The sequence below is a fragment of the Mirounga angustirostris genome, unplaced genomic scaffold (genome assembly GCF_029215605.1).
Source record: "Mirounga angustirostris isolate CCGP_5_RB_7025 unplaced genomic scaffold, mMirAng1.0.hap1 SCAF_2, whole genome shotgun sequence".
In the NCBI taxonomy this organism is placed as follows: domain Eukaryota; kingdom Metazoa; phylum Chordata; class Mammalia; order Carnivora; family Phocidae; genus Mirounga; species Mirounga angustirostris.
Window position 1 is genome coordinate 195,421,539 of NW_026991710.1, and position 11,897 is coordinate 195,433,435.

The 11,897-nt window shown below is 40.9% G+C and overlaps 1 protein-coding gene across 1 annotated transcript; it reads right to left on the reverse strand.

Moving 5' to 3' along the window:
- Positions 1-5,838: 5,838 nt before the first annotated feature.
- Positions 5,839-11,481, reverse strand: LOC123847359 (beta-defensin 130B-like). Its single transcript, XM_045879272.1, has 2 exons — positions 11,424-11,481; positions 5,839-6,020 (listed from the first exon to the last, which is right to left on the reverse strand). The coding sequence occupies exons 1-2, from the start codon at positions 11,479-11,481 to the stop codon at positions 5,839-5,841; spliced, it is 240 nt and encodes a 79-aa protein (XP_045735228.1).
- Positions 11,482-11,897: the final 416 nt, after the last annotated feature.

Consider the following 11,897-nt stretch of genomic DNA (forward strand, 5'->3'; position numbering starts at 1 on the left):
AGGAAGTAAATGTAAGATCCTGTCTCCAGTGCTCATTGTTGCCTCTCTGGCCAGGCACTGAGAAACTCCCTCTGCTGGCTTGAGCCACATTCCTAACGTGTCAGTTTTCATCCTTCTTGTTCTGCACCCAGGCAGTAACAACTTGCTCTGGTTCATCAATGAAATGCAATAGGTAAGTTCTTGCGGGTCATCTATTGTAGCAGTAAAACCCGAAAATCATGGCCGGTGTCCACTCATCTCATATCATCCATTGATTCAACAATTTTTAATAACTCACAGTGTGGCAAGCTGCACATACAAGCTGCAGATAAGACACAATCCTCGTCCTCAGGATGCTCATCATCTGGGGCAAAGGGTAGACGTTTAAAAAACACCTGAAGAAGGGGTCCACAAACCCTGTGACAAGATGTCCCTGCGCTCCCCAGCCAATCCCAGGGTTACCATGAAATATTTTTTAAAAATTCAAGGGAAAGTCAGAAGCTGAGTATTTGTTGGACCCCGCATGAATGACTAACTCAAAGTACTTTGACCCTACTGTACTTTGACCCAAAGTACATCAGACCCTACTGACATTCCTTTCAGTGACATGAGACCTCGTTCAAGGGGGTTTGCACTGGATGCTGTGATAAAAATTAAGAGCCACATGGAAAACCAACGTGGCGCAGGAAATGAGGGTGGTAGAGTCTAATCTGTGTCCAAGATTTGAGAAGCTGTTCAGTGCCCCATAGCCACACAGATACATTTAGTCAGTAGGTTGCTTTTCTTTTTAAGATTTATTTTTTTATTTGAGAGAGAGAGAGAGTGAGTGTGCACAGGCATGCAGTGGGGGAATGGCAGAGGGAGAGAAAGAAACTCCAGGCAGACTCTGAGCACTGAGCGCAGAGCCTGACGCAGGACTTGATCTCAAGGACCTGAGCTTAAACCCAGAGTCAGTCATTTAACCGACTGAGCCACCCAGGTGTCCCAGTAGGTTGCTTATTTAAAAGTTATATTTAAATATTGCTTTTCCTTTCAATTTGTGTGCATTATTTTTTCAAATGGTTACTGTGTTGTCAGAACATAGATACTTATTAAGTAATTTGGAACTAATTACTTAATAACAAAACCATTAGGTATTTCTTTTGGTCCAGAGTGCTGTGAAAATAATGAGACATTAAGGACTCCGTAAATTGAGAAACTTCTGAGCCAAATTGAAGTTGGTGAATACCTCAGTGGAGGTATGTGCAGTGTGTATAGAAACATAAAGGAGAGAGAGTGATTTGGCTTTTGAGAAGGATTTGGAGTGCATCGGGGGAAGGCTAAGCAGAGGTCTGACAATTGCACTATCCCTGAAGGGATGTATGGGATTTTATCAGGTGAAAAGTAAGGAGTGGTAAGAAAAGGCAACTCATTGCATTATTATTGCCAATTATTCTAATATTTCCCCAAAGTTGTACTTCACTCTCAGCCTCTAGTTGGCTTGACCAAAGCATCCTTTCCTCATGTGCTACAAGTGTGATTAAGTCTTTCTAAACTTACCTTTCTCCCTTTAGCTCAGATGCCCAGTCTCATTCCCCCACGCACCAGCATTCAGATACGCATGAGTGTCTTCTTTGGTTCCCCCCAAATTCCTATCTTCTGAGTGGCTTGATCGTAGGTCAGGCTGGGAAGAAAACAATATCATAAAACTGATTCACAGTGAAAGAAGGAAGATTTAAAGGTCCTCTTACTCCCCAAGGCTTCTCAGATTTTAGAATAGGAATCATGTCAACCCAACTGAGTTTCCAATGTATAGTATTTTATTCTTTGTGGAGAATACCAGGCTGAGAAGAGGAGGCTCATTTCAGCCAGAGATTTTCCAGTTTGTTCCCACATGGGATGGAGTCTACCTTCGAGGTTGTGTCCTTTCAGCCAACACATGATCCTTTTCTTTTTTTTTTTTCTTAAAGATTTTATTTATTTATTTGAGACAGAGAGAATGAGAGGGAGGAGGGTCAGAGGGAGAAGCAGACTCCCCGCTGAGCAGGGAGCCCGATGCGGGACTCGATCCAGGGACTCCAGGATCATGACCCGAGCCGAAGGCAGTCGCTTAACCAACTGAGCCACTCAGGCGCCCCCACATGATCCTTTTCTTTTGTGCATTCCTTTCTTGTTTCAAGGGCACTTCTAATAGTTCCGACAGGTATCAATCATATAGGCAGCTTAGGAATAAAATGTCTCCAGATGATTCACAAGGGAGCTGACAAATTTTGGCTTGTGATTTTTTTAATTCTCAAACTTTTCCTCAGTGTGTGGGAACATATTTATCCAGTGTAACTTTCCTTGCAGAAAATCATGTCCTAAGTTGTGAGTCTCAGTACCTTCCAGACAGAGCTCTTTGAACTCGTAAGAAAACTAATGTAATAGTTTCAGGGACTGGAAGGTGACTTCTAGGATGAAACTAGGAAGGAACTGGAGCTGCTTACCCAGGGTCTCAAATGGCCCTCCCCTTCACGTTCCTCACCAGCCCCAGAGAACCCAGGATGAGTGAGCATTGCCCTCAGGATAAACGCCAAAACTTGTCTTGGAACTTTTTATATGCAAGTGCATGTGATCCTCATAACAATGAAGAAAATGCTATGGTCGTCCTTGTTTTTCCAGAATAGGACTGAGGCACAAAAGGGTCAACTAGTGGGAATGGAGTTGAGATTTGAGTGCAGGTGGACTTCGTTCTGGTCCAGAGTCCTGGTCCTTCATCCGTGTGTCACTGCACAGGCTCAGTGCTCAAAAGCTCTGCCCTGTGACATGAGTCACTAAGCACATGTGGCTATTTACATTAAGATTAATTAAGATAAAATAAAAAGTCATCCTCTCAGTCCCTGGCCACGTTTTCAAATGCTCCGTAACCACGTGTGGCCAGTGGACAATGCAGAAGTAGAGAGTTCCCATCATCGTTGAAAGTTCTATTGGACATTGTTGCCCTGGAATCTAGAGTCAAGGCCTCCTGATTCCAAATCACTGATATTCTTGAATATTTAACTGATATTCTTTAATACTGTTTCCAGCACTTCTGAAATAATGCAGTAGCTAACCACTAGCTGAAAATATGTGAGCATATTAGCAAAGGATAACTGTTCATTATTATTACCTCTTCCAGAAAACATATTTGAATTACAATAAAATATTTAATATCTTACCTCTGAAATAACTAGTGGAGATTGCATCCTACTCTGCTTGTGTAGGCCTGTAAGTGGGATCTGGTTGTGATGCTATGTTACTCTTCACTCGGGCAATCAGACATTTCAAATGATGCCCCAACTTGGTCTAACCTAGACAAAGGGCATAGGCTGTTCATGTCAGTCCTTCTGAATTGAAAGAGAGGAGACACTCTGAAGTATCATTAATGTTCCAGTCAATACATTGTTAACAAAATATACTGGTTTCAATTATGGCTTATTGCATTTTTCTACGGCTAGTGATTTCAAGTTGCATTTTGTATGTGTTTCCACATATACACACTCTTGGTTTGAAACCAAGAGTTACTCTGTGCATTGGTGAGTATGTGCCTAGCAGCATTTTAAATAATAATACAGAACCTAAAGGAAACCTTTGAAATCTTTATGGGATCTCAAGGTCAGGAAGAACAGAGAAGAGCCGAGGATCTGGGAGAAATCATTTCTCAGAGATGCTAGCCATCCACCACACCATTAATAAAATAAAATTCTAGCTTCCTTTGTCCTGTCACTCCCTCCCCTTGATATTGTTACTTATTTTAATCTATTATGTCATGAGAAAGGATTATCTAATGCTACTGAAATGTCAGCTCAGTTATCAATCATGATGAAACTTTCTTTTAATTTTTTTCTAACTTTCTTATTTAATTTTGGTTTTCATAGGAGTAATCAGATGTATTTACTAAACAGATAAAGTTTTGAATATCAGCAGGTAATGGTAATTATAATACAAACTATAACTTTCACAGATGTTGCTCTGGTTTCTTCTGAAATATCAAAGAAATAGTTGTTTCCCCATATATTCTTTCAATCTTAATTATATTTTGTGGCATTATTTTAAACTGGTAATCTATGCCTCATATGATAAAATAATAACAAGTCAAAGTACTATGTCAAAGTACTTTGACTTGTTATTTGCATCATAGCATCATAACCGGATCCCACTTACAGGCCTACACAAGCAGAGTAGGATGCAATCTCCACTAGTTATTTCAGAGGTAAGATATTAAATAGATAGTCAAAGTACAATGATTTCTTTCCCCTCTGGGGTTTCAGTGACAAGAGAAAAGGGACACGACCGTTGGCCGACCTCCCTTGGGTCTCACCGTGCCTGCTCCAAGTGCTTTGTGTACTTGATCTCAGTTAATCCTTACAACAAGCCCAGAAGTTAAACTGTTTATTTCACTCATTTATTGAAGAAGAATTTCAAGGCAAATGAAGGTTAAATAAATAGTTCAGAGTCATGTGACTGGTAAGCAAGGGAACTACAGTTTTGGTTTTTTTTGTTTTTTAAGATTTTATTTATTTATTTGAGACAGAGAGAATGAGAGAGACAGAGAGCACATGAGAGGGGGGAGGGTCAGAGGGAGAAGCAGGCTCCCCACCGAGCAGGGAGCCTGATGCGGGACTCGATCCCGGGACTCCAGGATCATGACCTGAGCCGAAGGCAGTCACTTAACTGAGCCACCCAGGCGCCCGGGAACTACAGTTTTAACTTAAATATGACTGATTCAAGACCCTGCCATCATCAACACAGGGTGTTAGAAGATCGTGATGTGGTATCCTGGCCACACAGGTAGGGAGGAAGGGAGCTTTTGTGTGCAAGACATTTATCTGGTCAAGAAACGAAAAGCCTTGGGGTGCTTGGGTGGCTCAGTTGGTTAAGCGGTTAAACTTCCTACTCTTGGCTTCAGCTCAGGTCATGATCTCACAGTTGTGGGATGGAGCCCCGCATCGGGCTCTGAGCTCAGCGTGGAGCCTGCTTCAGATCCTCTCTCGCTCTCCCTTCCACTCACACACTCTCTCTCAAATAAATAAAAGAGATAAAATCTTAGAAAAGAAAAGAAAAGAAAGCCTTGAATTTTGTTTGTGGGGTAATTGTTTCCATCTTTGTGGACCTCATGTCATGTAACATTCCTGGCCTCTCGCCCTTGAATTTGCTTAGCCATAAAGTAGAAATTATCCAGAATTATTAGGATTATGGTGGGAATTATTCCAGCCAGCAGGTGGAATTATCTGATGGTGAATCTAGAAAGGACTACCAGGGCATGCTAGATTCTCTCTCAGCTTGTCAGCAATCCAGCTCCCCTGAGCAGAGAGCCTACTTGCCGGGAGCAGCTGTCCTGTTCTGTCCCCCGGGGCTGTCTGACGAGGAGGGGAGGCCAGCCTCAGGCCAGTGTTGCTGAGACTGGTGCAGTGTGCCTAGTTCCCAGGGGCAGTGTCCGGAAGACCACGTGGCTAGGATACCTTCATCCCCATCACTCCCAGAAGTCTCTATTAGTCATGCGATGGTATTTGTCCAGAATCAGGTGGTGTGGAAGGTTGATAATCCACTTGAGATGATCAAACATAACCTACTGCTATTTCACATCCTTACTTTTTTGCCTATTTCAAGTTTCTATCTTTATCATTTTTAAGAAATGTTCTATAAATACCTTGAGGGCATGAGATTCCTCTCTTATGTAGTTTTGTCTTGTAGTTCCTAAGAGGCTTTTATGTGCATCAGGAAGAAATTCCCCAGGGATAAGTACATGTGGATTTAGGACGTTTATTTCCAGTCAAGGGAGACAAACAAGGCGGGTTAAATAGGGCTCTGCAAAACTTATCCGTGTGTTCTGGAGTTTGAAGGGCTTCTAGTTTGTTCCCACTAAGGAGATTTTCCTTTGGGAACCGGTGTTGCATAGGGAAAAAATATCCACCACTTTCTACAACACTTTTTCTCATCATTGCATTCACCAATGGTATCGTCTATGGTGGTGCATCCTCCATCTTTGCACACCCCTTTCAAAAGAACACACTGTTTCTGCCCCGGAATAACGCCAGTCCTTGCTGCACAGAAAGAGATTTGACATCATTACATCATCAGCAGATTAAATGACCATCACATTATTAGTCATGCACACAGAGCAATAAATTTATAGAAGGATGGCCTTGGGATAGAAGAGATGGTATTTCTTATTGGAAAAGATCAGGTGTTTCAGCAAAAGAGGTGCTTTTTGTGGGGAGGAGGGCTAAGAGTGCAGGACTATACACATCTTGGAGTGGGCAGGCTGATTTCTAGAAGCTTCGAGAGGGTTGTCCTCATCTGGGGCAGTGCATTTTGAAATATTGGATCGATTTATTGTTGCCACCAGGACTGGGGAGGTACCCTTGGTATTTAGTGGGTAAAGAACAAGGTTATTGGATTTCCTACCTAGTGAACTGTCCTGCACCAAATGCCAATACCTTCACTAAAAAGCACGATTTCAAAGGAAGTATCCATCCTTCCGTCTCCTATCTGTGCTGATAACCCCATCCGTGCTTACAGCATCCTTGTCCTATGGAACGTGTCTAGCACCTTTTATAGAGAGTTTACCAATCCTGTAGAGTCCACCTTACCTAATTTCCCCATTGCAGGACTAGGTAAAGAACACATTTTCTATGTTGTCAAATGCCACTTATCTGTAGATACATGAAAAGAATTTCTCTCAAAAGCTGAAAAGTATTTCCTTAAGTGTATCTGTTTTTCTAATTCATTTGGCCACTGAGAAGCACATAACTAAGTGTGCACCCCAAGGGAGGAGCTTCCTATAGTCTTCGGGTTCTTCTGGTAGCCTTTCAGGTGTAATGAGGGTTCCTTCTTTGCCCTGTGGATCCCGGTGGATGTTACATAAAAGACACACTCTATTCATGTTCATTAATAGACGTTAGTCCCTGATAATTTCATCCAGGTGCTTAGTGTAACATATGGGGACATTTTCAGGTGTCCTAACGAAAGTAAGAAGCAGCAGGGTAGTCTTGTCACGCATTGTACTGGAAAGTTCAACTTCCTGATACGGTCCGTGGTCTAGGGTAGCACCATTCTCTCTTCTTGGCAGATGCCTCTTGCTTGAATCAAAAGGATCAGAGCAATTCATTCTTCCAGTGATGTGCTCTCTACTGAATATGAAGCTTGATTTAAGGAGGTGTTATCTGAACAGGAAGCCCAAGAGTTATAATCTCCCTTCTAACATTGACTAGGGCATATGTTCGTTCCCAGGCACTACATCAAGTCAAGAAGGTATATATTAAATTATCTGGTTCATAAGGAAGGGAGAGAATTGACACTTATTTTCACTCACTGGCATAATCGTAGATATATAGAACAATTGAAGAGAATGATCTAATAGATTTCGGAATTTATATGATATTAATGTGTTATAATGGTTATATTAGATGCAGTGGGAGAAGGGATACGTATTTAATCATTGCTGTTGGGAAAAGAAGATGTAGGTGCTTACTTCATACAGCATCACAACATACATTTCCATACGTGAAATGGGAACAACTTAGAATCACACTAAAATGAAAGACCAAATAAGAGAATATACATCTAACCTCAAAAAGGACATGATTTTCTCAGCATAAGAACTCACTGAGTTATTAGCGGTTCTATTTCTTGTGGTGGGGGGAGGTGGGGAACAGGGTTTGGATGGGGTGGACTCTTCCTGGAACTTTATCAGCTAAGAAATAGATTGGCAGTTTTCTTTTCTGTAGGTAATATAGAGTTCAAGCTGTACTCTGCTCCTGTCCAATGTGGTCTGTGTAAATATTATGTTATTCTCCAGAGTCAGTATAAGAAGAATGCTATAATTGTCTTAATTCTCAGGGGGCTAATCAATCAATTTAAGAGTTATGCCATTCTGGGGCACCTGGGTGGTTCAGTCAGTTGAGCGTCCAACTAGTGATTTTGGCTCAGGTCATGATCTCATGGGTCGTGGGATTGAGCCCTGAGTCAGGATCCACACTCATCAAGGAGTCTACTTGAGATTCTCTCTATCCTTCTCCCTCAGCCCCTTCCCCCACTCTCTCTCTCTCTCTCAAATAAATAAATCTTTTAAAGGAAAGCATTATGCCATTCTAACCTCTTTATGCCCCTACTCTCAAGCAGATATATGCATGTGTGTGTGTGTGTGTATATATATATATATATATATATATATACATACATATATAAACTTACATATATATATCATATATGCAAAATATGTATATATTCTTTTCTAGAATGTCATGGACTCTTTCTGAGAGACATATGAAAATATATGCTCGAGTAGTGATCACTTAATATTCATTGGACTGTAGGTTGATAAACCAACATTTTCTTGTTTAGATTATGTAGTTTCTTTGGGGAAATTTCCTTCATGAAAACAGGGACCTTTTTTATTTGATTTTTAAAAAATATTTTATTTATTTATTTGACAGAGAGAGAGAGCACAGTCTGAGCATGATCATGACTGAGAGAATCCACAGAGAGCTAGATCTGGCTTATTTACCATTAGGTCACAGGAATTATAAGATGGAAAAGTTAGGAATTTTGATTTCCTAATTCCTTATGATTGTTATTGATACATTTTCTCTATTTTCACACAGTTGCTGGTGGTTTGTCAGGCTTAATTCCAGGTGTTTACCTCAAAAGATGATTCTCCCAAGATTAGGAATTAGATTCTCCCAGGATTAGGAAGCTACTGTAAATTTGAAACTCCTTCTGCAGTGGAACCAGGAAGCCAGACTCTGAGGACAGGACCATTGAAATGGTGAAACAAAGGGAAGATGTGTCAAGGGGACCTGTCAAGCTTGCAGGCTGCTGAGAACCCATTCATAAGCCTAGCTTGTGTGCATAAATCGAGAACCCCTGTGTGATTTAGATAAGTAATTTCTATTACCCAAGTATAAAGTCTGACTGCCTTGTCCTCCTTGTTCTTAAAATGCCCCCCTACAGACTTAGCCTTGGTGCCAACTTCTACTTTCACATAATTCCATGAAACGCCTGGCACATTTGCTAGTACGAACTAGCGCTAGTTTGTACCCAACTAACGTGGCAGCCTTCTTGCAGTTCCTTGGCACACTGTACTCTCTTCTCCATCAGTGACATTGCATTGGCATCCTCCTTTGCCAGCAGTGTTCACTGCATCTCGCAAGCGATTCATCAACTAACATTTATCTTTCTGCTTTGGGCTCAAAAGGCATGCCTCAAGGAAGTCTCCAACGTTGCAAACAAGACAATGACCACATGTTAGGGGCACTCGTAGTACTCTGTTCCTCTCCATCATGCTTATTAAAATTTATAATTATATATTCATTTGTGTAATCATTTGACTAATGTCTGTCTTCTATAGTGGGAAGAGACTTTCTTTTGTACTCCATCGTATCCTGGGTGTGGTGTGAATGACCCAGCGTGTGAATAATAAGAGGTGCTCAGTAAATATTTGTTGCCATTGAATGCAATAAGGTACTCTTTGACCCCACACACATTCTCTCTCTTCTATTCCTTCTAAAACCTCTTGGCCTCAGTCTGTTTTAGATTATCTAGTATCTACTACTATCTTACTTTTGGATGCACTATTTTTGTGAGTATCCAGTCTTGTCATTATCGTGTTAACTTCTCTAAATGTTAGGCCTAGATTACCTAGAATCCTATTTTACCATAAATCATTTCTGGCCTTCGCCCCAGGACAGCCTTTTTCTCAATGTGCTTCCCACATACACCCGAACTATTGTTGTCCCTTTTCCCACTAGAATGGTGAGTTTTGGCTAAAGTCTACTTCAAGGAGATCTGTCCCTTGTTAACCTTTTTTAAAAAAAGACCCAGCTAGTAACACGGGCTCTGACTTTGGGGAGGAGACAGTGATTTACGTTGAGCTGAATTTAGCTCAGATGGTGGAGGGCAAGCATGAGCAAATCCTATTCACTCATCAACTGTGCAGCCATAATTCTCTTATGGCAAATGCTTTCAGAATTGAGAGCAGTTTATCTGATTTTAAGGAACACAGATCAGGAGAATCTAAAGACTAGGATTAATAGGCCAACAGTAATGGCAGAACATTTAGCCCATTTGACATGCTTAGCTCAAACAGTGAAGGGAAGAATATGGAGGTAAGTGAAATAAGATGTTTCACAGACATTATATCTTCCAAAAGAGGAAATATAGGGATCTCCTTAGATTCCTCAATATTTAGTTAGGAGATTTTGAGGTAAAAACTCTGAGAGAAATCAGGGTTACATTTTATGGGCATATCCACACCTGTAGATTGATGGAACCAACACTGACCCAGATTAAAGATGGTTCTAGCTGCAGTGTTGCCACTACCAGTTGACCAGCAAAATCATATTTTTTAGGTAGACATGGATTCTCTTATCTGTACAATTAAAGAATTCACCATTAAATTGCCTTCTAATGTTAAGGCATGATCATTGTATGATTTTCCATTAGATGTCACTGCAAGTGTGGTGTCCCTGCAGCTGTGCCTTCTTGTGACAAAACTGAGAACCAAATGAGAATTACGTGAACTCCTTCAGTTGGAGACAACGTATGTCAGGTAGATCCCAAGAGAGCCACAGAGGAGGCAAAGATCAAACAAGTGAGTGTTGTTGATTATACTTAAAAGAATCTTAGAGATGAACCAACAAAGTAAGAGAGTTATCCAGACCTCATCTGTGTTTAATGACCACAGACATTATTTCGAGAGTTGCAAACATCCTGTCATAACAGTGGAGAGAGGAATTATCAGTTCTTATGAGGATCTGGTTGAACCAGCCTGAAGATAACCACATTCCCCTTTTCCTTTGATTCTACATTTTCATAATCAAACTTCTGAATCATGGGTCCTAAAAATATAACTCATATTCTTAAAATGCTTTCTTCATATTTTTCCTATGCTTAAAATTTTGCCGCTGATGCTTTATTCCACTGTTTATGCTTTTTCCAAATTCCCCTACTCCCTGTTGCTTTTTTATAACTTAATGCAATCCTTTCTTGTGGAGCTCTGTCTTAAGGACCTAACTTTTACCCTTCACAAATATTCCTCACCAGTAGACTCTACATCACTTCCATTCACTAGCCAAGTTTGAACCAAGAGCTGCCATTTGCACTCTCCTTTTTGGAGATTGGGGCCTGGTAAAGGCTACTTGATTTGTTTGCTAAGCCTTAAGTCATATGTCACAGCTTCTCCACCTCTATCTTTATTTGGGCCCTACTTTCTAAGCATGGAGCTCTTGGATCTCATTTTCTGTTGATGGAAATCTTTGGTTTTGCATTTTTGGCCTCATCAGTTCTAAGGGAGATGATCATGATGGACTTCTGATTCCCTAAGGCTGAGCATTAGGGTCTGAGTTAAAATCGCCACAGTATCATTGAGCATCCCAGTGGACGTCCTAAGAAACCCACAGTTCTTCACCATCTCCTAAGAAACCTACAATTATTCACCGTCTTACCTTTTGGTATTATAGTCACAAAGAGGAAGAGCACAGAAAGAAGGGAATGGAGTCTCATGGTGGAATGCCCAGTAGAAAGGTGAGTGATCAGGGATAGTGAAACACAGGGCCTTTTATTTACTTCTGGGGGACTGAGGTTCCTTTTGGTCAGTGAAGCTTAACAAGTAAGAAAATAAAACAACTTCCGTTGGAATATTTCCAAACCCTGGAGTCTCTAAATTTGGTGACAAATTAACCTAATTACAGGAAACCAGATGGTTAACGCTTTACTTTTCCTATTGGATCTCAAATTCCCCAGAGGCCAGGGCCTTTGGCCAGTCGTCTTTTGGAGGAGGCCAAGAAGTAAGGTCCTATGAGTGTAAAGTCTTTGTTACCAAAAGTACTCTGACTTGCAAGGGAACTTTTCCACAATACACTCTTTTCCACAATAAGGATAAGACAATTGCCTAAGGACTGTTTTTTAAAAAAGAAGAA

What these genes read in the sequence shown, in the direction of transcription:
- LOC123847359 (XM_045879272.1), bottom strand. Translation starts at nt 11,481, where the DNA reads ATGAGACTCCATTCCCTTCTTTCTGTGCTCTTCCTCTTTGTGACTATA. An exon ending in TGTGACTATAATACCAAAAG is followed by an intron (nt 6,021 to 11,423) that starts GTAAGACGGTGA and finishes CTTTCTGTGCAG; the next exon opens with CAAGGACTGGCGTTATTCCG.